This window comes from Gavia stellata, chromosome 9 (assembly GCF_030936135.1).
Source record: "Gavia stellata isolate bGavSte3 chromosome 9, bGavSte3.hap2, whole genome shotgun sequence".
NCBI classification, from domain to species: Eukaryota; Metazoa; Chordata; class Aves; order Gaviiformes; family Gaviidae; genus Gavia; species Gavia stellata.
The window spans coordinates 34,607,789-34,634,295 of NC_082602.1; the positions used below are offsets into that span (position 1 = coordinate 34,607,789).

General features: G+C 43.2%; 2 protein-coding genes across 2 annotated transcripts; both read right to left on the reverse strand.

Moving 5' to 3' along the window:
• Window positions 1-4,705: 4,705 nt before the first annotated feature.
• Window positions 4,706-17,830, reverse strand: SFXN4 (sideroflexin 4). The gene is made up of 14 exons (XM_059821333.1): window positions 17,792-17,830; window positions 17,611-17,676; window positions 15,590-15,664; window positions 14,605-14,631; window positions 14,456-14,510; window positions 13,629-13,654; window positions 12,171-12,221; window positions 12,020-12,085; window positions 11,836-11,904; window positions 10,459-10,549; window positions 8,678-8,793; window positions 7,602-7,687; window positions 6,339-6,453; window positions 4,706-5,098 (listed from the first exon to the last, which is right to left on the reverse strand). The coding sequence occupies exons 1-14, from the start codon at window positions 17,828-17,830 to the stop codon at window positions 5,021-5,023; spliced, it is 960 nt and encodes a 319-aa protein (XP_059677316.1). The 3' UTR covers window positions 4,706-5,020.
• Window positions 17,831-18,920: 1,090 nt separating this feature from the next.
• Window positions 18,921-24,837, reverse strand: PRDX3 (peroxiredoxin 3). The gene is made up of 7 exons (XM_059820954.1): window positions 24,802-24,837; window positions 24,652-24,730; window positions 24,298-24,439; window positions 23,380-23,515; window positions 21,483-21,586; window positions 20,284-20,449; window positions 18,921-19,811 (listed from the first exon to the last, which is right to left on the reverse strand). The coding sequence occupies exons 1-7, from the start codon at window positions 24,835-24,837 to the stop codon at window positions 19,758-19,760; spliced, it is 717 nt and encodes a 238-aa protein (XP_059676937.1). The 3' UTR covers window positions 18,921-19,757.
• Between the last annotated feature and the right edge of the window lie 1,670 nt (window positions 24,838-26,507).

Here is a 26,507-nt window from a genome sequence, read left to right on the forward strand (position 1 = left end):
TGAGTCACAGGCCTTGGCTCTTAGTTTTGCAATACTGGGATTAAGCTACAGCTTGATGTTTAGGTCAGAAATGTACTACTGCACATTCAAACAGTTTTGTCACTTCCGATGATTTTTTTGAGTCAGTGCTGAGAAAGATGTATTGGCCTCCCTCCCTCCTAATGTGTTTGCAGTTTCCTAATGACTTTTGACACTGTTTCCTCTCAAAAAGGTTTAGAATAAAATAGAAAAATCTGGAAGGTCAAGACAGGGAAAGGTTTCTGCTTATTTCTCACTTCCCTTTCCCCAGGATGTATACAAGCAGACTCTGTGCAGTTGCTGGTTTTGCCAAGTCAGATGACATCTTTTCTTCTTCCTCCTAGAAGCAAAGACCATGTAAAATGAAATTTTCATTCATACCTTCTCATCTTACTGCCTTTCTGTTCTTGGATAAATACAAAATGGTGAATGATGGTTCCTGTCGACCTGCTAAAAGACATGCCTCCAAAAGGCATGCAGCATGTAGAATAATTGAAAGCTTTGAATTCAAATGAAAATTGTAGCACTGCTCCTTCCTCAGTTGAGGCAAAAGGTACTCCTCAGGCACTCTGCCTTGCTCACTGTCCACGCGATCCAATTAGCGTGCTAGCTGTAGCATAACATCTGCACTATGTTTGCAGGTACTGGAAGGTTAGATAGTGAACAAAGCAAAGGCTTGTGAAGGTGAGCAGGATAACCAGTCGATCCCTTCGGTTGTAATTTTGCTGAGCAAATTGGGCTAGTCCCTTAAGGCTAACTCTGTTTTTAATGCTTTCATCCCTGGGGTTTTAGTCCCTGGTATTGAGCTGGTCTGCCTTGTTTCCCCTGCAGGCACATGTCAGGGGGACTGTTCTGATTGTGAGCAATACAGTGCTGTGTAACCTGGGAAAAATTGATGCAGGACATCTGAGTGCATCTGTCTTAAAACTATGGGCTGCTTCTGATTTCAGCCTCTGACTGTTTCAGTTCCCCAGCTACTGAAAGGGCTAACGAGGATTTGTGATCAGTGTGTTGCAAGACATTGTTTGAAGCAGCTGAATTTCTAGATAAAAAAACCAAGCCGTAAAGCTCAGTGTAGGAAATTCACAGTTGCCTCATACTGCCTTACACCCTTCCCTAGGCAGCTGCCTGGCTGGAGTCCGAGTCAGAGGGATCTTTGGTCAGGCGAGGTCATTCCTTGTAGCTGCTGAATGATGTGAGACTTGGGAGGAGACTCCAAAGACTGGGCAACAGCTCCTTCCCAAGGGACACTGTGCAGCACGTGGCCTGGTGTTTGCTGTCTGATAGGGAAGGAGCCACAGTGCAGGGCTCTCTCCCCGCCTGCATCCTTCCTCCCTCCACCCCTATGCCCTGTGGGGAAAAACTGTGTGGCTGTGTTACAGGCTTGGGGGTAACACAGGGACACAAGCTCCAGCTGGGGAAATACTTCGATCTCAGTATTTCCTAACATGGGAGTGGCTTTTTTTTTTTTTTAAAGCTACATTAAAGAAATATGGAAGCCTCATTGTATATTCCTAAATTTCAAGATGACAAGCTGGGTAGACAGGGAACTGCTACCATATTGTGCTGTGCTGAGCCTTATGTTTTCCTTGAAGCTGAAGGCTTCCATCTACTGTAGTTTACCACACCTTAAACTGGTTCCACCACTAATGCACTGTCACTTAACACACCGGCCGGTGCTAAGGGCAGGAGACAGATCTGCCTTGGGCTGGTATGTTGTTAATCTATTCCAAGTTACAAAGGGGAAGGTTTTCCTACAGGTGCAGACTCTCCTCCTAAGTCCTTCAAACTTCAATGATGCTTTTCTGCTTGCCCCAGTCTTGTTCCCCTCATTTATCTCATCCCTCTGGACTACCAGGTGTCTGGTCCTGGCAGTTCTAGTCTCATAATGACTTTATTTCAAGACCAAGGATGCCAGGGCCTTTCTAGCAACATATTTTCCCTGCCCTGATGGGGGAAGCAGCTGAGTCACCCAGCCTGACAATTTAAATGGCAGGTGCCTGCCCTCCTCTTCTGGAAAATTCTGGTTAGGGCAATAAAAACATTTCTGAGAATGGGGGACAGGAAAGAGGTATTTAATAACCCCAAGGGGGCTGTGTTTAATATGGCAAACTTCAACTCGAGTATTCAGTAAGAAGCTGGTAGAGCTTGATAATGGGCAGCTGTAATAACAGACATTATTACCAGACCTATTCCATAAGCCTTACTCACAGAGTTGTAATGACATCAATTTGCTTAAAACATCCAAGTGTGGTGCCAGAGAATTTATAGCTTGTCTAGTTACCATGACAATTCAAAGTTCATGAATGTGTTATTTTCAATTTGTTGGCTTTGCTCTACTGTTGTTTTTCTGTTTTTTTTCCTCTTTGCTTCCACTGTGGTTCACGTAACTAGCATTTACTTTAGCCATTCTTAAATTATGTTTAAAAAAGAAGTGGGGAGAGGTGTGGGTCTTTGTTGTAGTGCCAATTAATGTTTACCGAGAGTGGAATTAGACCCCATCTGCATTTGCCTTTGGTATGTTATTGAAATAGGACTAATAGAGAAAGGGGGGTTTAGAGAATTTAACTATAGGATGTTAGCTGTGCCACCATTATTAAAGATTTGGAAGGAGACAAACACTTCATTGAGAGAGGCAGGCTGAGACTGCAAGCCTGTTCCACCTGACCCTGTGGTATCTATCTAAGGAAAAAGAGCAGGGCAAGCCTCCTCCCTGGCATCCTCCCAGCTCAGAAGTCCTGAGACTGATGTGATCTTTCCTTCTCGTGTCTCCTTTTGGCTGCCATTAGACATGACATCTGGCTAGGCAGACCTTTGGTCTCGCACGGTACAACTGCTTTTGTGTTGACCCTGATGGGATTTTACTATGTACTTAAGAGCCTTGCCTTTGTGGGTTATGTTAAGTGATCCCTGTTGAGTTCGGTAGGTGTAAATGATCCTTTACCTTTAAAAATTCACTACAGTCCTCCAGTGGAGTAGGGCAAACTCCTTGCCACTCCTAGGTTCAGCAACTTACAGGCAGTTTCCATACTGCCTTCCTGGAACAGCTTTACAGCATGCTCCCCTCAAGTTACAGGTCCGTAGGATGGGCTGCTACTCCCCTGTCCTCTTTCCTTGTCTGACCCTTCCCTGCAGTAAGTTGTTAGAGGAAGGCTCAAAAAATGCAGAACTCAAACAAGAAACTAAACTCAACCCCCTACTTCCTACTCTTGTTCAGTGCCAAGAGCGCAACAGGAACCGTTTTCCAGCAAAAGACCAGACCTACTGTTTTTCCTTCCTTTGCTCTATGCTGCTGTCTCCCTGTAAGGATGGAGTGGATTGGGAAACCTTTGGTTCCCTCACACTGTGAAAAGAAATTTAATCCTCCAGCAATAGGAGAGCAGTGACCTGTCTATTGCACTCTAAGGAAGTTAAATTATGGCAAACTTTGGAGGCTGTACTTGTAAAATTATTTCTGTGAAAGTGATTATGACATTATTTAGTGCATATTTATCCTTGTCACACACAGCCTTAGCAGCACCTCGCATAACATCTTCAGTGATCTTAGAGCCATCTCGCTTATCACCCTGCCTATAGTTATCACAACCACAGGGTCTCCTACCACACTTGTGGAGCTTCCTTCTACCTTGTTCCCCCAGGAGAAGGTGGCAGGTCAGCAAACCATCTGAAAGCAACTGTACTGGGCCAGACCAAAGATCTGTTCAGCCAAGTGTCATATCCCAGTGGCCACCAAAAGCAGACACAAGATGAGAGTGGGCAAATAAGCTATTTACGCCTTCCACTCTCCCATAGTATGGAGCCTACGAACTTCTTTTGCTGGTGTAGTCTCCATGAATTAGTGTCCTTCAATGGATTCCCTTTGATGGAAATGCCCATTCTCCTCTTAAGTTCACGTCAGATTTTAGCATCCGTAATGCCCTTTGGTAAGAACTTCAACTACATGTTGAGCTATCTGTCACTACCCCTAATCCCACTCCTAGTGTTAACAGCTCACAGCCCAGCCATGAAGCTGGATTATCCCCTCTGCCGAGCTCATTCCTTTTCACTTTTCCATATGATATTTCACCTGTTTTTACAGCTGGTATTGTAAGCTGTTTCTGTAGCTCTTCACAGACTGCCCTGGTCCCCTGAATGATTTTGTATGATCAGCAAAATTTATCACTGCAGTGATCAACAGGCTAACCTTTATGCCACATCTCAAAAGACAGGTTTTTTTGTTTGAGTAAACACCTTCAATGTGCAAAAGTGAGGATTCATCGTTGTCCACCACAAGGGCAGAAAGTCACAGAATTTCCCAGTGGCTTCAGTGTAAAAAAGCAAGTTCTAAAGCTCAAAGGGGCATCAGGCCTCACAACACCTTCAAGGATGTCGAGAAAGCCAGGAGTCACTTTGTAGCTGAGTTTGATACCCGGTTCCCGAACATTTCTTAAACAACTAAATTTAACCAGTATTATATTGCCATCAGGGTTGCTTTGTCTAATAACACTGTAATGGCTACCTCACTCATGTCTCATCCTTGAAATGAGTGTTACTAACTAAATACAATGAAACATATAAAGTAAGTATTCTGAGAAGAACCAGCTTGACCTTACCCAAAGGACTACTGACGTTAATGCCTTTACCAGCTGTGTTCCTGGAAAGCAGCACATTAAAAGCTGCAGCAACAGCAGAACAAAGTTTTGTATTCAATAGTCTTTTAATTAAGAAATCAATCACACAAGGAAGCATACAGAACCCAGCTTGTGACAAATGCTGTGTTACAGTGCTTTCTGGTACTAATATAATTTACAGCATTAAGTTATGTGTACGTATCTGCCTGCAGGCTGGGGCTGGCAAAATCATTTTGCAAAGTCTGCCTTTTTATAGACCACACCATTGTACACCAAATCTGGTATGTATGCCACCATAAATTCACAATTCAATCACTTACATATGCCAACTGAATTTGTTGATGCGTTCAGAATTCACTTCAAAGCACACGTTTACATATTAAAGCCAATCTCTAAATTCCCCTATTGTAGAATAACTCCGTTTCTTCTGTAGATGACAGAATTTCTGGTTCAAGGTCTGCTCGCTTTATCTGCAAGATATAGAAAAGGGGAATCAACACCACCATATCCTGGTAAGTATATGTTAAGTCCTCTTTACTGCATTGAACTTTGCACAAATTGAAATGCCGTATTCAGAAATAAGACTGTATGGTATCTGGGGTTCTTTGCTTATTTGGGGGTTTGAGGGATTTTTTTGTTTGTTTGTTTTTTGTTTTGGGGCTTTTTTTTTTTTTTTGCTTCTCTGACATTTTCTACATGCACACACATAAGGGAAGAAACATGTTTTATTTAAAATTAGAGGTACTCCTGAGATCTAAACAGAGCATTAGTAACATTATCTCCATTCACTGTAGAATCATAGAATCATTTAGGTTGGAAAAGACCTTTAAGATCATCGAGTCCAACCATAAATAGATTTGGGCGACTCACCCAGGAGAACTTCTGCTGTGGGCTGAGCAATTGGGAAGCTCAAAGGGAACCAACCAGCCATACTCTCAGTACATAATTTCTCATAAATACCATCATTTATGTTCAGTTTACCCTTGTTGCCATAAGAGATTAAGAAATCTAAAAAAAGAGATTACAATGCCAGAAGGTTTAGGCAAATAAAAGAAACCACTGAAAATTGCAAGAGCCCAGTCTGTGATTTTCTGAGAATATTCACACAGTGCTGATAAGGGAGAGGAAATAAATGCAGAAAGGAACCCCAGGCTCCTTTCTCACTTGGCCTTCTCCAAAGCCCAAGGTTCAAGGGCTACATCCTCCATTTAAAACCTGCCAGGAAGGCGTACTTTCCGAGGGAACAGATTACACTTTACAGTTCAGCAAGACAGGGTAAAGAGATGTCCCATGTGAGTTGGTTTATCTCTCTGATGAGCTCATGCTGACTTTGCATGAAAGAAAAAATTCTCATCTACATCCTTCCTATCTCCAGCAGGACTGAAAACAGTGCTGGAAGACCCTTAGTTTTAATCTTTAAGACAGCTCTCCTGATGTTGCTTGCTTCACACTGTTGTGAAAATCTGATAAATCTACATTGAAAAGTGTAAATATAAAGAACACAATGCAACTTAGACGTAGCAGGTCCTGTAAGCCTCTGCCTTAGCACATGGGCCTTCACAAGCAGCCTCTCTGCTGCTCCATTTTAGATGCACAACCACATTAATCCTATTGATTTTTTCTATGTGTCCTTAAGACTGCTAGCCATAGTTATAGAAGGACTAGCTAATATAACAATAATCCTAAATCAATTCCTATGAAAGAACTTACCTCCCCACACTGCGGGAACATACTAAGCGAGACTGGTAGCATTCCTGCTAGTACTGACGCAGTCACAAGCATTCTCACTGAAGCCAAAGCATGTGGAGTTTTTGCAAATTTTGCTCTGTCCAAGACATTGAAAAAGTAAGTATGTCAGTTTGGGCTTGAAAAATAATCTGACAGTGAGACAAAGAGCATTCACTAACTATTTTAGTGGTTGAAATTGCACTGAAATTAGTAATATCTTTAGGATTCATAAGTCTACGTTGTTTCCTTACTTTATTTCCTATGTTCTTACTCCTAACTTCCTGTTCTTTCCCTTTGTTTTGTGTTTAGGTGCAGCATTTTCCAAGCCCAGACTGGCAATACAAGATTAAGAAAATAAGCAGCAAGATCAAAGTGACAAAAGAAGAGAAAGTGCATTAATGCTTTAAAGTGTCTCAGTTCTTTGACTAAGATTTTTCTTGCATTACCCTCTTTCCTTTCAGATTTAGTTCCTCTTGGCAGTCCTACTTTGCCTTGTGCAAAAATTTATTACTGAATAGAGATTTCAAATTTTATCTTACATCTGCATTTATGTCTTCTGGTAACAGGAGTCCCTTAAGCTAAAAAAGGGGAGAGGGAATTGATTTAGGCAATATCAAATTACATGACATAGATGATCCCTACCTGTATTATTTACATGATATAGATGATCCCTATCAAAAGCTCAGGGCAGGCTAAGAATTCTCTCATAAAGCATACAATGAATTCTTCTTATGATAGAGGGTTTCTAAATGTTGCAAAAGCAAGAACAAGTTTTACAATACATGGAAAAGTATTTGGAAGTTGGGATCCAGTTTTCATCGCAAATTCAAGAGCCATATTACCTCTTCAGAAATAACAGATCTAAGCTAAGTGCTGTGAACAACCTTGACACCAGACACGGGGACTCAAATCAAGTTTTAGGGAACCTAGGTGCCGGAAAACAGCCTGTCAGGAGAGCACAAACATGTTTCCTGCATGGGAGCGGAGAGGAAACCCTCATAGTTATATGCAACCTCCTGCAAACCCTCAAAGCATGGATACAGACAATAACCAGATTCACTTACTTATCTAAATGGATCACAGTAGCTGAACAGAAAACTTCCCAGATAATCACTTCTACCAAGGCAAGTAACACCGCCCCCCCCCCGCCCCCCCCCCAAAAAAATTGGCAAGTGGTAACAGCCAGACTAAAAACCGGAATACGCGCTGACCAGGCACCCCCAGCCCTTTTGCAGTACCTCCTACCTTTCGAAAAAGTACATAAGCACAGCTGGCAGGAAGAATGTTGTCCCAAACAAGACTGCTCTTGACAATGCTGTTTCTTTAACGGCCTCCAGGAAGAGAGAAAAATAAATGCTGATAAAGCAGTGCTCTGTGCAGCTTCAAATGCTGCATGCTTCTGTGAGCACGTTTTTGTCTAATACGCTGGAGTTTCAAGCAACAGGTTAATGAGGAATAAAAACATTAGTTTCCATTTAAGAAAGAATTCCTCTAACAAAACACCTCCAAGTGGCAAATATTCCACTTGTGACTAAGAAATACCTTAAAAGGGAGGTGAAACTACTGATGCCGTATCAAGTTTTCCTACCACAATAATAATTTTGCTGAGGCTTGCTTTTTTTAAGTTGTGCTGAACCTCTTCCAAATGTTTCTATTTTCTGGGCACCCTAACTATCCTGTGTCAGATCTGCAGTTCTCTCTACAGCTGTCCACAAATCTTTATGCTCATCTAGCTGTTTCCACCCCTCTGGACAGCAGCATAGAAAAGGAGGGTCACTGATAGCACATAAAATATGACTCCTTGCTCTAGCTTCCGTGCCAGGCTCTACAGTGGATGTTGATGAGCAAGGCAAGCAGCAAATACAGAGTCAGCAAGTGGAGCCCAAGGACAAAATGTACTAGCACACTGTAGATCAGGGCATTACCCTTTGGGACACACAGCTTTTAAATTATATTTCCGCTATAGAAGGTGCATGTCATATGCATAACACAGGGCTTTTCTCTGTGGTGTTCCATCAGAAGAAGGTCCAAGAGTCTCCTTCTGAGGTGACCAGGGAAAGCAGAAATGCCTGTGCTAGTGTCCCTGTGGCTCAACTCTGGCACTCGCTATATTGGGCTGGGGAGGCTGCCAACCCTTGAAGACACAAGAGAGGTGCCAACCTGGTTCCAGAGACCTAGTCCAAGCCTACCCAAAGATTCAGCACCTGATCTGGGATTCCTCATTTCAATATATCCAACTCTATCTACTCTCAGCATCACATTCAGCTCTTAGCAGGGAATGAAAGGCAAGTCAAAAAAGAGTCATCCACCCACTCGCCTACCTTCTCACCAGCCTTCTGTGACAGTCCTACAACCTTGCCATTCCTGTCCATCACTTCAATACCATTCTCAAATTCTGGGCTTCTCACCACCGCCGCAGTAAATGCACTCATCAAGCCTGCAGAGTTAAAGAGGATTTTGCTTTAAAAGATCCAAAAGGACTATCTCAATAGTAACATTGATAATTACGTGCATTTTACATTTCCAGTTCAACAGATCACAACTGTATAACCTAGCAGCTTAAGAGACTGCCCCATAAAAATCTACTTGGGATCTTAATTTTTGTTTCAGAAGTTTGAGTGAGATTTTGAGGCCCAATCCTGAAAGGTGCTTTATCATTATGGACTCAGAGCTTTCAATCACTGCCATCCTGCTCAAATCAAGAGTACTTTGTTCTTAAGAGAAAGGGGAGGGGTTTCTGTTGTGCATAAGTTTTGTACTGGTCAGCGCAAAATCCAGCACAGAAAAGAAGACCCTGAAGGGAACAGACTTGAAGTAAAGACTGCATCCCTGATTTGAAAGGGAGGGTGCCCGGGGGACACTGGCTCTAATATGTTCCATTATGGCACTTCTCTGCCCAGCTGTGTGTCTGTCAAAAGTGGCAGCGCTTCAGCTGGATCCTAGATGAGAATGTTTCAGTCTCCTCCAGACCCAGCTTTACAAGGTACCTGAAAACATCCATCCCACAGTTAGTCACTGAAAACACAAGCCTAAACCACTGGCACTTATAAAGGCCATATCAAATAGGATTTAGTCATCTAGCTGGTTTTCTCCTTTCTCTTTTCTAGACCAAGGTCTAGGTGTAACAGGGCATAGTCTGGCAAACTGACCTTGTTTGAAATAGTAGATTTCTCTTTTTATTAGTTTTTGGCAGGGCTGTTCAATAAAGGCATCAGTGCAACAGATGGCACTTTTCAAATACTGGCCTAATACTAATCAATTACCCTCAGGTTTCTCTCTATATTTGAGAAAATGGAAGCACATTTTAACACCTGCTCCAAGGGAAACAAGTCAGAAAGCTCTTATGCAGATCCTTGGAAAGATTTGGGTAGCCATCTCACATAACTTGGAACAGAGGAGATGACATTTGGTTTAATTTTACCAGTTCCCCCTAGGAAAGGCCAAAATTTTTTTCATGACATTAGAAAAACAGTTAATGACATCAAGTAATTAAACTTGTCCCAGTGCAACTTCACCATGTCAGTAGAGCTGTTCCAATAATGAACTGAGTCCCATTACCTTGCAAGGTTAATAATATTCTGTTGTAACAACTCCCACTTTCTACAGTCAGCAGTTAGGTAGCCAGCTAGGTAGCCAGCAGCAAGCCCAACATGAGTAAGGAACTATGCCAGTGCACACCTAGAGCTGTGTCGCACTCTGGTGTCATGTATGTGCCACGCCAGGTCGTGCCAGTTCCGAGTGCTACTGCCCTCCTGATCCCTCCTGGCAGTCCTGATGGTTTCAGGTATAATGTCCAAGACAAAGAAAAAGGTCAACTGCATCCCTGAATATCTTTGGAGAAACAGTTGCATGTCATGCATACAGAAGGCAAAAGAGTGTTCTGCAGCTCTAAAACTAAAAACCAGCAAGCATCAAATAGAGGTCAGCTACACTGAATAGTGAGTGTTAACTGTCACACAGAAAGCACGGTACCCAGCAAAGGCAGTCAGAGAAGGCGGCTAGGAAACAGACCACATCTGTGCAAGGGCAAGAAAATTCTAGTCAGATGGGGGCAGCAAATGGCCCTCAGACCAGCTGCACGATGTAGTTTCTTTATACTCACCAAGAAGAGGAGCAGGTAGAAGTTTTTTGATGACTAGTTGCGTTAACGGGCTCTTCAACGTGTATCGATTCATGAAGACCAGAGGAAGAGCCTAAGGCATTGGGAAGAAACAGGCATCTTCTATTAAAAAAAATGTGCAGTATTTCAGTATATACAACAGTTTAGGAAAATAAATCTGTGACTTAGGATTTAGTTACCATCTATAAAAATAAATAAATGCCTTGGTTTAATGTTCCAACAAAATACAAAAGTTCTCTAGTTATTTAAGGTATTTGTAATCACTTTTAGATAAGAATACAAAATATTATGATAAAAAAGCATTAAGCATTATTCTGTATAGGACAATAGCAGTATGAATACAGAGACAGAAAAAGGAAAACAATTACCTCTGACTAATATTCCTTGGACATCTGTTCAACTGCCTTGTGACACATACTGCTCTCTTCCCCCAAAAAGGTCACCTGGTGCACTTGTGCATTTGTTCCTGATTCTCTGCAGTTTCTATATTCCCATAATACACTTGCAGGAAGTTTCATTTAGGAATAAATGGCCAGGAGACCTGCTAGTGCTCAGAGTCGCCCTTGGAGGACAAAGGGGAAGAACTCCCACATTCACCCAGGGGCATAGCTGCCTCCTCAGACCTCTGTAAAGTCCTGAGCACTGCTGGCCCAACTGGTTTGCCTAGTGGACAGAGGTGAAAGTCCATCTAACAAAAGCAGGAACAGCCATAATTTTCTGCCAGAACGCTTATAAAAATCACTGTTTACTGTGGAGGGTGGAACACATTATAGGGGCATCTACACTTGCAATGAGTGGCATGAGGATACCAGAGCTCATTCTGATGTAGCAAACTCTGGAAACCACAAATTCCTATTCCAGCACAGCACAGAGCTAGCTAGGTAGCCCTCAGCTACCTAGCCCTCCTGGAAGGCTAATTACCCTGCATTCAGTGCAGTATTTTCATGGCTATGCTGCTTCTGGGATCTGAGCTAACTCTATCCAGTACAGATGCCTGCAGATTTCACCACTTTTTTAGAGCTAGACAGATCTCTTCTACAGCACCACATCAAAAAAATCACCTATAGCAACAGTGAGTACTCTGTGTTTGTAAAACCTGGCTATTTCCCCTCACCACCCATTTTCTAAGCTTGCAAAATAATAAAGAAAAGGACAGAAGAGGAAGCATCAGAGGAAGCCAAGCAAGGTATTGGCTGACAGATGATCAGGAAAATTCTTATTCTCAGCAGTTCTAGGGGAAAACATCAGAGCAGAGCATTAAAGCACAATCCTGAAGGATATCTGGCAGTGTGATTACCTCAGCGCCTACTCCTTCTCAGGAGAGCTTATTAGGAAAGCAATCATTGAGCAAATACATACACCACTACATGCTGCATAGGAAATGGCTCCCAAGCTGTAGAAGATCTGCTTTTCTTGAAGCGAGTACCCCTAAGAAGGACAGAAGAAACATATTCAACAAGTGCATTTGTAAAACACTCGTAAATCATGTTCAAAATGGTCTTGTACAATTAAGATGATTTCAGAAATAAAAATCAACACATACTTCAGCTTTTGCAGTACCATTTCCATTTAATAGGGTGAATCCTGTGGTATATGTGTGAAACACGAACTGCAGAAAGGAGAGATTATAAACAAAAATTAATTTGGGATTGAGACTAGAAGACTTGTAAATGTAGAAAGGAAGAGGTAATTACCTGACAAAAAAAAGTTTGCTTTGCCTGGAGCTGAAGAGATGAAGCAATAACCTAAGAGGAAAACCCCACAAGAAAATTAGGTTCAACAAGTCTAGAAGTTTTTGGTGAGCAGTGGTAGGCTAGAGCATGAAGAGAACTGCTATGTTACTATTTGCAGCAGCACCAAAAGCTCCAGTCAGCACCCGAAGACATTTGTCTTGGTTCTAGGCTAATACACTTTCTTGCCACAGATGTGACATACTCACTTTTTCTATCCATTATAAAGCACAAAGACACAGGGATTGAAACACTGTGTGGAAGAGTATTCAGGCAAGATACCTTCTTACTCCCCCCAAAAAAAATGCATTTGTACCTGTGAAGCTTAAATAGATGCAAATAAAGTAACTAAGATAATAAAAATGTAATTAAAGTAGTGAATGAGAAAGGGTCAGATTGTTTTGGCTAGTGGGGATATAAATACTAGATCTACCTGATCTAAGATCAAAGATTCTAGGATTTACTTCCCAACTCAAACAGTGAATAAGAACTTCAGTTTTAATAAACCACAGCCTTTCTTGAGGTCTGGCCTACCAGGTGTGGAGCACTCTCAAAGTACAGAGTCAATCAAGATAAGGCAAATATTGAATAAGAGAAGAGCATGGAATGTCCAAAGCCTCAGAGTAATTAATTTAATATTAGTGGATCAACTACCTTTATTATTAATTCCTGCACTGATTCTAACCACATCTATGAAAGAGTGTTAAGCTGTAAGTATCAAAAAAAAATATTGCTGTTATTTCTATTACTGTTCTTAATGAATTTAATGAAAGTCTTGATGGCTGTTATACTTTCTAGTAGTGCCATATAAGTTCACGCTGTAATCTCTATATGGAATGACATATCTCAGTATGTATACTCATATGCCAAAAACAAAGACAAACACATCTAAATAAATAAACATGCATATAATTGCAGCTACAAATTTTATGAAACAAAATGGTGCAATTTTTGAACACTGTAACAAGAGTTTATTTTTATATCTTTTGTAATTTCTTGACAATGCCATTTCTCACTTGCAAATGCACAATCTACATAAGAAAAAAAATCATATTCTGGGTCTGAAACACAGAACACAATGTTTGACTCCTGTGTACTGCAGTTCCAGTTTTTTGAGGTTAAACAGACCGAAACCAGGCCTTGCTCTCAATGCCTAGCGAATTTCACCTTGCATCAGAAAGCTGACCTTCACACATGAACAATCTCTTTAAATACTGCTGAAGGAAGGTAGCTAACGGTTTGGACTTCCAATGAGATTCCCTAAGGGCTCGATTTCTAGATCACTCAGCAGTAAGAAAAGATGTCTTTTAAAAAGCTGAAAACACAGCTGAGAAGCCTAAACCTTCTCTTCCCTCCCTCCAACTCCTGGCTTTGGAAAAACATAAGCCCTATGGTACACTAGCATCTTTCATGATTACTCACCAATGGAAGAGATATGGGCAGGAAGGCTAAAAAGAAAGAAAACTTCATTTCAGTAAAAATAACTGCTGAGTCTAGATTTTGAGCAGAAAAATTCCCCTTACTTCCCCTCTCTATTTTCAGCTCTAAGTAAAACTGCCCACAACAAACCCCACCATCACCATGAACTTCAATTCTAACCTTTGTCTCTCACTGCTCATTCAAGAAGCCAGAATATCCAGTCACAGCTTACTGCCAAAAGGAACCCTTGTGAACTCCACTCAGCGTGGCTACCCAGGAACTATATAATGAGTTTTGAACAGAAATTGCTTCTCCTCCCTCTCTTCAAAAAGAGATAGGTGGCAACAAAGGCTGTCACAGCTGTGAGTGGTTATACAAGATAATGAGTAAATAGCCTGAGTATGGTTATATCTGATTAACAACCTGTGCTGTCTTGGCTCCCTAAACATCAGCCCAAGCAGACTTTATCTGCCACCACAGCAAGTAAACTCATACAATAGCCACATTCATCAAGTGAAAGCTTAGCTTATAGCAGACTGTTTTACATGTAAAGGTATTTGGGAACTCATTCTGTAGTGACAAAAAACAGAGACTGGTCAGACTATTTCCACCTACTTGAGCAGGAGAAATGTGGGAAAAATTCCTCAGGAGCACCATAGGAATAAATAAATCTTCAATAGACATGACAATGCAACTAACAGAAGAAAGAGTCTACTTGTTTTTCTACATGGAGAAGAGTATCACTGTAGTATCACAGCAGCTATTTACTATGAGCTATTCCCCTTTGATGCTTCAGTCACATACACAAAACTTCTCTTAAGGGAACTTACCCGGAGGTCTAAACAAAACAGGAATTATCTTGTCTGTATCAGGATGTACACTGGACTTAAAAGAAAAAAAACAAGTCAAATTAGACTACCTTTGCCATACTTGAATAAGAAAGAAAAAAAAAAGATTTCTAAATATTTTGTAAACTTACCAGGCTTAGCAGGAAGGCTTGTTTTGTCTAAACAATTTGAAAATTAGGTTAGTAATCAAGTTTCAGAAGAGACTGGGTAAAATCTTCTTTCTAAATTTATCACATCTTTTGTTTCCAATAACTTGCTTTTATATGAAATGCATATATGTATATGTATACATTCCTTCAATTATTTTTTCCCTAAAATTTCTCTACATATACTCCTTGTTGAATATAACTTACCCGCACCCCATGTGCTGTATAACAGCACCGAAGTACACATTATGGCAGAACAGAAAGTTAATTTTTAAAAGTTAAGCTAGTAGGTATTTTAAAACAGAAAAAAACAATTCTTAAATATGGCTAAAAGCCTAAACACATATGTTAAGACTTCAGCTTTTCTGGAATCACAGAAGTTTTTATTTCTCCTTTCAGACTTTGTCACAGAAGGTACTAAATGCCACATGGGAAGAGCCAAGCCCACAATGAATCAAAAGAAAGACTCCTTCTAACGAAGCAAGGGCTCAGCACTACTTTCCAGCAATTCCACGAGTAAGTTTTCCACCCAAGTACTCCTACTGCTCATTTTATGAGATGTGAAACCAAAGCAACCTGCCCTCTCTACAATGATGCAACATCAAAGATTCAGAATGAGCTCAGTAAGCATTTTACATATTTATCACCTACCTACATCATCCCAGCTGGAACAGACAGGCTTAAAGCAATGACTTCTAGAGAGATCCGAGAGCGTCTTTTAAACTCAGCAATATGATAGACAACCTAGCATTCTTCAGGATAATAATACTGCAATTTGGCATCAGTAGTCATCCAAAGAAATTCCTACCAGATTCATAGATGAGAAAAATCTCTGTAGTAATGAGTTTTTCTCAAGTTATCCCTTGTAGTTGAACCTCAGTATTCTGTCTGCTACATCTCATACTAATATCAACTATTTCAGCCATGAAAAAAGACACCTCTATTTTCTATAAACTGTGCTCCAAAATACCTGATCATTCTGTATGGGCTCACTTAGCGTCTTTCCACTGTTTTGTAATAATAACCTGGTTCTTCTTATTTCATCCTGTTTGAGAAAAAAACAAACGAATCAGAAAAAAACCCTCAGATTTCAATATTCTACAGTGCAATATATCAGTTATAAGACACATTAAATACAAAACCTAGAATGTCAAGCTAACGCACCTGTCCTTCATCAAAGCAGTTAAAGCAAGAACACACCTCAACACACAACTAATTCACAGTCATAAAAACTTCTAGATTATTCAGGCCCACTTGGTCCCTTTAAGTATCAAGCCTTCAACTCATTACATAAATGCATATGAACTTTAAGCATATAAAAAACCTCACTGAAATCAAAAGCGTTATTCTTGTAGTTAAAGTTATCCATGTGTTTTGGCAAATTCAAAGATTTGCTGCAACCATCTGATATCCCCACAGGCACCTAGATGACTATTTTAAAATGAAATTCCAAACCAGACTTTTAAAATTACCAAAAGTGAGTCTCAACATCACTAGATGTTCCTGCATGTTCACAAATGTGCGATCAAGTTTTGGATTGTACAGTCTTCCTTTAAACTTGGCTTAAGATTTTAGTTATGGAAAACAGGTAACACTTAAACAAAGAGAATAAAACTGTAACCTCATGTAGTTGTCCATCGTCTACATTAAAAGCTGCCCCTCTCAGGAGAATTTATGAGATGATTTGATGTTTTTTTCAACAGGCACATCTCTATTTGCAACAGTGTATTTTAATTCAAGGAGGTGTGAACTAATCCCAGATCTCCAAATCCCTGAATGTACTATAAAATTTTCTTGTTGGCGTTTACATATATGTAATGTATATTTACTGAATTACCTTATTTGTACGTGTAAATATATATAGATATATGTATTCATACCATACATACACATATGTATAGAGAGAGGTGAATAGATACACACAGCACACTAACTCCGCAAGTGACAAGGAAATATCTCACGTACACACGTTTTGACAGTGTTCTTTAGCTTTAATGGAGCTTTCCCTTAAAAAATAAATAAATAAACAAATAGACAAAAATCCCTTTAACATACTGACCAACCAACCGACTCTCATACAATGTGCTGTGCTCTTTCTTCTGTCTCCCCTGACAAAACTATACAGAAGTGGATCGACAGAAAAGCACATCTTCCCCAGAATTTTGCTGTCATGACAGTTCCTGAAATTTAGAAGCTACACCTTACGACCGACAATGTGTTCAGTGTCACACTTTTCATAATTCATGTTAAAATCGTAATACTCGTTCTCTGGTATAAAAAGGCCCTGCAAATCAGGTGCGCTCCCTCTTAGGGGAGGATTTCTTTCAGTACTCGGAGGAGAATCAAAGAGCTTCATGACCTTCAGATTAAGCTGCACCACAAGGATGGGTACGTGGGTCAGCCTGAAGAGATTCTGAGCGCCTGTGGCGCAGCCCAGCAAACCTGTCTTCCCCAGTGCCGCGACAGCTCCGCATCACGAGTCCTCGCAGCAGATTATTTAAAGAACAGCATGCCCAGCTGCTCGCTTCATCGCTCGTTTTTCAGGGTTTCCTGATTCTTAACTGGGCTAATTCAACTGTTGGCACCACAGCCACGGTCTAAACAGGACTGCTGGTATGGTACTGTCTAGAAATGCCCTTTGTTTTACGTAATTCCATATAGAAATGCATACGCATCTATTTCTATTTCTTCTGTATATACGTGTACTTCGTTTTTCCTCAGAAGCCCTGTAACGACACCATGTTACACCTTAACAAAGTCAAAGGTCCTAAGGCCGATCGCTAATCCTCCTCCTGCCAGACACGTTTTGGAGCAGGAGCGATGGAGCAGCGGCCGCCGGCGCTGAGGCGGTGCTGTCCCGCAGAGCCCCGGCGGCCCCCGAGTCGGCCCCCCGCCGCGGCCCGGGCCCCAGAACACCCGTCCCTCCCGTCACCGGTGCCACCAGACGCGGCTTTGAGTTAAAACGCGACGAGGCCAAGGCGCGGTACTCACGGAGGATTTCAGGAGCAGCAGGGGATCCAAGACGTCCACCCAGAGGAGAAACCTCTGGAAAAAAGACTGACGGAGACACGTTTGAGGCAGACGAGGCGTTACCTCGGAGGCAGCCCGCCCGACCCGCGCTGTCCCGCCCAGCCCGGCCGCCCCGACCCCTCCGGCTCCCCCAGCCCCTCACCTGGCCCTCCGCTCTCCAGAACCGCAGGTTGGCGTCCATGGAACCGCGGCACCGGAAAGACACCGCCGGGGGACGGTCCGGCTGCTGCACGCTCCGCCCGGGCACGCTGCCGCCGTGCCGGGATCCCACCCGCCCGGCCGGGCCTCCCGCGGGGTAGACTTGGCGCCCGGGGCCGCCTTCCCGCCCTCAGGCCCTGAGGCGTCGCGCCCCTGCCGCGGAGGAGGGGGGAGGCCGGCTGTCGGCTGGGCCCGGGGCGGGGAGGCAGCGGGGGGCCGCGGCCCGCAGCCCGTGAGTACCCTCAGGGCAAGCCCCGGAGCGCGGGGGGGGGCAGCGGGTCGTGGTTAGGAAAGGTCCGATCGCCTTTTCCTCTTCCAGCAGTTTCCCCCTGCGCGACCCGGGAAGGCAGAGTCGAGGAGCAGGACTGCAGAGAGAGCCCCTGCGTCCTCCACATTGGCTTAAAATGACTTAAGGTAAGAGAAAGACAGAGCCACGCAAAAGATCAGTGTGTTGCTGCCCTGCGGTTTCACAGGCACAAACAGCTGCCACCAACACCACTAGCATGTTATTCTGCATTACTGAGCTGCACAGGGGTTTAACTTCACAGACTGTAGGCCCAGGAGGTCATGTTTATTGGAAAAATTGCATGGCTACTAGTGGATTTGCACGAAACAGAACTAAAACACTGGGACTGAAAAGAGATTTGCAAGTACTGAAACCTGGAGCATCGCCGGGCACCACACGTCAGACTCGTTTTTTCATCCTTTCACTTACATTGCAGCATTGAGACCTGTTATAAACCTAATTTAGGAAACAACAGTCATTTTGCCAGGGTGGATCCCCTGTGCTTCTGTTTGTCTCAAGTCTTTTCCCCTGCTCAAAAGAGCAGAGGACGAAAAATACAAACTCATTCAGTATTGTTTCGATTTATCCAGCCCTTCAGCAGCACACCCGCTACTTACTGTCTATGGCCTACCCACCACGGCACACACACACAGGCCTTGCCAGCTGTTAACTGCTTGCTGTGAACAAAGGTATAGAAGACATTTTCTAAGGCAATGCAACTTCCTCAAAATGCAGAAACAGTAATCTTTAGGGAAAAAGTGAAAGAAAAGAAAAGCAACACACTTGCTGCTAGTCAATGTTAAGATTTATTATTACAGCTAGAGATAGGCTATATATATTATAGCTAGAGACATTGTTTTCAAGCAGTACATTGAAACTTTTAAGTTTTTCCTGGAGACAGATTCAAGCAAATAAGCAATGCTTTAAATGATGGAAGATTGTCATTAAGCTCCAGTAAGTACACTATTATGGTTCAAGTTTTTACCATCTCCCAAGCAGAATACAAGTTCTTCATGCTTGTTAATGCTCCCGTGTAGCTGCACTGCATCTTTGACTATATGCAGGATTAAAATGGCACATATTTACATTCATTTAAAGTTATGGTGCATTTACACGCAAAAACAAGGGGGGCAGGTTTATAGTTTTTGCTTATTACATTCATCTCTTCCTCTGCAAAATTCATTAAAAACAAACCATGTATCAAAATTCTATTTTCTGTATTGTCCCCATTGTTTCAAACTCTTCTTACAGAACTTAATTTTTCATGGGAGAAAAGAAAACGCAGGATACTTTCTGGTCCAAAACTAGTTAAGGAAAGAGGAAAAACCCAGTGGAAAACAACTGTATTTTGTGTACTTGTTGTATTCAGGAAGACGACTAGTGGTCACAGAAATTAATGAAACTGAAGTTGCAAAAGGGGGAGGAAAAAAGCCTTAGTTTTTACCCTTCTTTTTAAAGCAAGACAAGGGAGTCAGTAAATATTTCAGCATTTAATTTCTTCTTAAACATGAGAAAATGAGAACTTTGACTTGATTTTTATTATTTTTTTTTTTTATAATCACAGCTGCTTTCCTAATGTCTTCAGTTTATGGTAACTAAGAGTTTTGTCCACATACTTGAGCGTTTATGTATGCACTTTCTCAAAATATTCTTTAGAAGCTTCTGGGCTTGGTTTGATCTGTCAAGAAAAGAAAGTTTAGTTATTATATGCTATAACTAAGATAAGAAAATTACAGATTTGACACTTTATCCAAGAAAATTAATGCATACTTTATAAAAACAATTGGTTATTTCTGGTTTTGCGCTTGGTTGAAAGATGAAAGCCTAAATGATGTACAAGCTCCTACTTGCAGATTTTAAGTCTGTAACACATTTTTCCTGCTAAAAAATCTGAAGACAACTGGTGGAGAGTGCAAGTCAAATTTAGAGTTTTAAATCCATTTGTGTCTTCTAAAAGATTTCTTCACAGACATCGCACATTTAGTATCATACAAATAGACTGAATTGGTCCAACCAATAAAAGCCTCAGATTTAGACAACAGGCACAGATTCAGTCAAGCACCTCACGCTAAAGTGGTTCTCAGCCCTTCAGACATGCAAAAATACACCAGTGTCTATATTTAGAAAAGTGGTATTTAGCAGATGCTTACTGTAGGGGAGTCTGGAGTCCAGTTTGCCGGGCAAACCTCTCCATGTGTTTCCACGTACTGGAATGCTTTCACCAAGCGGAGGGTCTCTTCCACGCTACGACCGACGGGGAGATCATTGATACTTAGATGCTTGATGATCCCATTTGGATCAATGATGAAGAGACCTCTGTAATTGAGCAAGAATTTAGGGAATGCAAATCATGTTCCAAGACCAAACACAAGAGACTGGATGAACTATTTCAGCAAGGTAGTTATTCTTAGATGCACGTTATCAGAGTTAGGAGCAACAATACAGTGTTTGATACATTGTTAGTGATCAAAAGCCAAGAACCAGTCAACTGGTATGGTATTGCAAAATTACAAAGTATGCATAAAGACACTTAAATTGAGACAGATGCATAAGAAAGGTAGAACTTCTAATTCCACCTATATTTTGAAGTTGATAGCTGGCATCCTTCCCATGTCTTTTTGATAGGAAAATCTGAAGGTATTGAGCGAAAAGTTGCTTACGCATTAAGCTACTAAATTAAATATTGTTGCATATAAACATTTGTGAAAACCAAAGTCCCAGTCGTATCATACTAATTAACTTAATTTGTCAATAAAACAAACATCAGAAGTTCCTGATCCAAAGAAACCAGGAACCAAAGGTCTCCAGAAGACTCCTACCCAATTCAATGGATCTCAGGGACCACTATTTGCTTTTAGTAAGTACTCCAATAGTGGAGAAGGAAATTTCAATTTTTTTATTCTAGATAATTATGGGATTGACTGTAGTGGCCTCTAGGACAACCACTTTAGAAACTTCTCACACAGAAGTTAAGGCGGTTTCTTCTCCCTTCACAGGAAAGAAAACAACAAGGGACAGACCTAAATTGTGAAAAAATGTAAAAAACTATAAAATGCTCTTCTATCCTATGATTGGTTTCCTTAGTGACATGGAGTTCTCCCACTCACTCAGAGCAGAATAGCTGGCTTTTGCCTGCATGCATTCTCAGAGAGGCCTGGAACCATTCTCAACTTAATGGCCACTTGCCATTTTCCTAGGGTGGGATTCAGCAGAAGTTCTACAGAAAAAGTAACATCTTACAGTCTTTATTTGGTCCTTGTGGAGTTTCCCCTGCTGGAGGAGACAGTATGGCTCACGTTGGTTTAGACTGGGTTGTGTCATAACCGAGCAACAGGCAATCACACGTTACCTTAATGCTATCCCAGGTCCTTCTAGCAGTACACCATAATCACGGGAGATTTGCTTTGTGAGGTCTGACAGAACTGGAATATTCATTTTGCCCAAACCGCCGCTCTACAGAAAACAGTAAGATTCAATTTTGTTACAAAACGCTTTTTAGGATTATACTTCTTGAGTTGCTGGATTCAGTGCTCTTGAAGTTATACTAACAACAAAACACATCCATGCCATTCGCTCCATGAAACAAACCACAGGGGGTGTGTGTGAGTGTTGTTGTTTGGTTGGTTTTTGTTTTGTTTGTTTTAAAGTAGTCAGGAACATTTGGTTTCTCTGGAACATGAAAACTTCTTTTGCACTAAGCATTTTAGAATTGCTTATTTTGGTGGTAAAAGGCTGTAACAACAGTCATTAATTTTCAGAAATATTTCCCTTGTACCCTATTCAGGAGCTTTGAATACAAAAATTTCTACTGCATCTTTAAATGTTCAAAATTAAACAAGATGAACATGGTGGGGAGGGAAGGGAAGACAAACCTGCATACTATGAACAGACAAAACACAAGACTTCTAACAGCCATGCTAGGAACATCAGCATTCTGCTTCTCTCTCTATTTAGTGCATCTATTTTTTTTTCCTCCCCCAAATCAATTTAAACACTATTTGGAAAGTCAACCAAGATTTCTTTCAGTTTTGCAGCACACTGGAACTGCAAGAGAGATAAGCTCTCTATCCTTGAAACAAGCCCGGAGTTTGTTAGCTTTTCTATTCCTGGCATCATCAGTGAATCATTGTGTAATCTCAGTCACTCAGACCCTGATCCTGCAAATGCTTGTCTGCAACAGAGTTCTCATACGCAGAGCTTTGAAGGCAGATGTCGGACAAACCAAGGCCTCTGCTTCTCTGGGTGTCAGTTTTCCGTCTGCGCCACCACGGAATTCTTTCCACCCTTCATAGGGCGTTTTGCTACATGTGCACTGAGCAGTGTCTGACTGGCATACGCTGAACAGCTTTCACATAAAGCAGTGAAGTCAGTTCACAATCACATTTTAGAGCTTTGATCAAAGCATGCAGACAATTAAGTACTCTCAACAGGCTCAGCCAAGCCATACTAAATCTAGCAAACTCTCCTCCCTCCCCTGTACAATACAACGGCAAAGCTATGCACCTGGAGGCACCCCAGTCTGCAAGTGCTACTACAGACTGCTGTCCACACGACCACATGGACAATGACTCACGGCACAGAGCTTCTGCACCTTCCTGCGACACTTCTGATTCCCTACAACTAACCAAACCAGTGAGGTGCTTTATATGATCAAAAGCATGTGTTTTTATATACACGTGAAAGAAGCTCCTCTCCAGTAAAAGCCCATCTTCTCTGTCACTTTCTTTCCCTGAAGAAGGCTGAAGACCTCCATTTGTATTGCAGAAGTGGAACCACTTCAGTGGAACCATTGCAAGTGCTCCAATAAGCTGGTTGTTCTTCTGCTTCTATTCTGAAGCCACCACTGTTAGGTACTGGTTAACAATAGTGACTACACAGCTGCTGTCCATTTTCTGTGAGGGTGCACACAAACCATCAGCTGTAACGAGCAGCTTAGGACAGTGACATGTATACGGAGTATTTGTCTTTTGAGATAAATGTATAAGGATATGATGTAACTTCCAAGACTATCAAGAGAGCAAAACAAAGACGAAAAAACACAAATTATTAAGGAAAAGAGCAAGAAAACAAAGACTGAGGTCAGAATTATGTCATTAAATGTAGAAGTTAATCACTTCACATACCACTTTAGGCAGTCTACTGAAATCGGTGTTTGCACAATTGTTTATTCAACTCCTCCTCTCAGGAACTCTTGTGAAAAGAAAACAAATCAACAGAGAAAGCCCCAAACAGCTCCCAGTTCATACCTTTCGTGGTGTATTTATCCAGGCCAGATGACAAAAATGAGAATCCACAGAAACTGCCACCACTTCACAGTTCACATCACGAAATTCATTTGCTTTGTTGCTGAACGCCACAATTTCTGTGGGGCAGACAAAGGTGCTGGGTGGGAAGAGAGAACAGGCTGTAATGATTCTGCAATCTTTTCTGAGAATTTTTTAGAAAAGCCTCTCACATCTGCTTCTAGGCACTAATGCAGCAGAGCGTTTTCTTTAGCCTGATAATTGTAACGATGTTTCCTGCTCAGGATTAGCTTCAGACAGTCTCAAAGCAACACCCATAGCCGCCTAGCTGGCACACCAGTTTTCAACTCTCAGTTCTAGACAGATTTTTTTCAGAGATGGAGAAACTGTCTCTGCTAGACACTCTCTAGACAGTGAGTTTTTGGAAACTATAGCCAAAAGGACTACAGGTTAAATCCTCCCCCACATGCCCATGTACACAAGGGTGCTCTTGAACCTCCAAGTCTTCCAGACGGGCTCAGCCCCTTCTGTTCACCTTTTGCTCAGCCGTCTAGCTGCAGTTCTGCTGGCCCTGCTGCTTAAAAGGAGAGAGAGTCTCCAACACAACCCTGAACTGCAAGGCAATACCCCCACCCGTGGGATCTGACTGTAAGAGGAACGACACTTGCAAGGCCACGTCTACCTCCTGAAGCAGTCCCGGCAGCTAGAAGATGCTCTCCATCCAGCGAGCCATTGCTTTAGCACACAGAGGCCATCTGCCCCCAAGTCTTACCACTCATACTCTAGAAACAGACACATCTGCTTTGCAAAACTAGCCCGGATAAGGTAAAAACAGATGCTTTAGACAGCAATGATCTGCAGCACTTCTGACGACCTTCAGGAAGGCAGGAGGGCATCTGAAATGGAGAAACCCGCACTCACAAGTCCAGGGGGTAGAAGAAGAGGACCAGGTACTTCCCCTTGAAATCATCCAGGCTCAGCTCTTTGAACTCTCCGTTAACAACGGCCGTTCCTTTAAAAAACGGGGCGTGTTGTGTTACCGCTGGAGCAAACCGCGAGGAGCCTGCGGGGGAGAAAACACAGCTACGGGCCGTGCCGCCGCCAGCCGCCCCGCCGAGCCCCGGGGCCGGGCCGGGCCGGGCCGCCTCCTCCTCCCCGCCGGCACAGCCCCAAGGGCGGCCGGGGCCGACAGGCCTCAGGACACGTTCCCGCCGCCTCGCCCGGGACGAGCCCGGAGGCGCGCGCGTGTGTGTCCGCCGCCCCCCCCGCACTTACCGAGGCTGAACTGGCGGCGGGCGCAGGGCAGGGGCCGCGCCGTCAGCCTCCTCCCGGCAGCGGCGGCGGCAGCGGGCACCTGCGGGGGGAGATGGAGGGTCAGAGCCGCCGGCGGTTGGAGCGCGGCGGCGATCGGGGAGGGTCACTCACCGCGGTCCGCAGGAGCCTTCCCAGCGCGGCGGCCATGTTGAGCGCGGCGGGCGGAGCCGGGCCCTGCGGGCGCGGGGAAGGACGGGGCGGGGCGGGGCGGCGCCGCGCCCGCCCCCCGGCCGTGCCCCGCGCCCCGCTTAGTGACTGGGAAGGGGGTGGTGAGAGGCGCCTTCCCCGGGCTGAACCTGTCGGCGCTGCGGGTCGTCTCCCCCGTCCTGGCCCGCAGTGCGGCGGCCGTGCTGAGGCTGGGGGCGTGTTTGCTGCGGGTTTCCCGCTGGTGGGGCAGACCGTGGGACCTCGTTTTGGTGTACGCTGACAGAGACCGGAACGGAGCAAACAGCGTGGCTTGTGCTCGGAAACCTTCCAGATACCAACTGCTCAAATGCAGTTGGCTCTGACTTAATTGAACTCGCTCAGATTGTAGTTGTTTAATCATAATTAAACCATTACGATGCGATAGCCATGTGCCTGCTTAGCTCCTCTCGGCTGTGAGATGATGCAAACCAAAGTCATTGCCTAATTGCCCACACAGGCACTTAGTGCCGCTAATGGGCAGCGCTGCATTAAGCTGAATGTGTGTCTGTGGCCTCCGTCTGTCCTGGCTTGTCCCAGTTCTGTTCACTGCACTGACCGTCACTGGGCAACCACACTGGCCCAGCCCTAGGAAGAGTGGTTGGGGTGTACATTAGCTCTGGGAGAGGTAGGAGAGTTGTAAAACCCTTCACAGGCCTCCTGTCTCCTGCCAGATGAAAGCAGCGCGGGAAAGGTGTACAGCTTGTGGAAGGCACCACACCTGATACATACAAACCTGTTTCCCTGAAGCTGGGTGCTTCAGAGAGTCAGCTGTTGAAGCTCAAGCTCCCACAACTCAAGCTAAAGGAGCTACTTTAACAGTCAGTCGAGCAGTACGAGGTTTTCTCAGGCTGTTTTTGTTGGATACCTGATGGTGGCAGCAACAGAGACCACCTTCACCAAGAAGCCGCCAGCTGCCCACCCTGTTTTAGGCCATGTGCTTTGGAGCAGCACAAGCGGTGTGCACAACCCAGAGAACTGAAAATCACTTTCTAAAAGTCCATTTTTCTTTTCTTAGCTTCTTCTTGTGTGTTTCTTTGTCTAAGTAGTCAAATCGAGTTGAACCCAGTTTCACTTCTGGGGTTTGGTAATTTCTGTTTTAATATTCAGATTTATAAATATCCACAGACTTTTACAAAGGGGAGATCCCACCTTGTGAACTAGCGAGAAGTCTGGCTCCACTGGCAGGATAAGCTCAGCCATCAGCATCTGGCGCCAAAGGCAGCCAGAGCAATGGCAGCTACATCCCAGCCCCCTGGGATGAGCTCAATGGATATTGCATCTATACTTCTGAACAAATCAGCAAACTTATTCCTGGTACTGATCTGTCTGGCATGGTCCAGTCATGTCTGTAATAGTAAACTCTGTGAGCCTTGAAAGAGGGAGGTTGTCTGCAACCTGCCTGTTAGGGTTGGTCACTAGCCGGTATTAACTCTACTATGCCCAGGAACTGTTTGGGGCAGTGTTAGTCGGTGTTCTCCAAAAGCATGCGGAGACCTTTCTGAGCCTTTAACATCATCACTAGTTTCAGTTGGTAGTGCCTTTCTGGGGCACTCCTAAATTTATTAAACCTGATGTAGCCAATGACAACTGGAAATGTGGTGTTGATAATCTCAAAAACTGTGGTGCCCAGC

Excerpts from the sequence above, each read along its gene's own strand:
- PRDX3 (XM_059820954.1), bottom strand. The coding sequence starts at position 24,837 with ATGGCCGCCGCGCTGGGAAGGCTCCTGCGGACCGCG. Across the intron at positions 24,731-24,801 it reads GAAGGCTCCTGCGGACCGCG|GTGCCCGCTGCCGCCGCCGC; the intron begins GTGAGTGACCCT and ends CTCCCCCCGCAG. Across the intron at positions 21,587-23,379 it reads GGATAAATACACCACGAAAG|AGCGGCGGTTTGGGCAAAAT; the intron begins GTATGAACTGGG and ends TGTTTTCTGTAG.
- SFXN4 (XM_059821333.1), bottom strand. The coding sequence starts at position 17,830 with ATGGACGCCAACCTGCGGTTCTGGAGAGCGGAGGGCCAG. Across the intron at positions 17,677-17,791 it reads TCTGGAGAGCGGAGGGCCAG|TCTTTTTTCCAGAGGTTTCT; the intron begins GTGAGGGGCTGG and ends TGTCTCCGTCAG. Across the intron at positions 11,905-12,019 it reads ATGGTACTGCAAAAGCTGAA|GGGTACTCGCTTCAAGAAAA; the intron begins GTATGTGTTGAT and ends TGTCCTTCTTAG.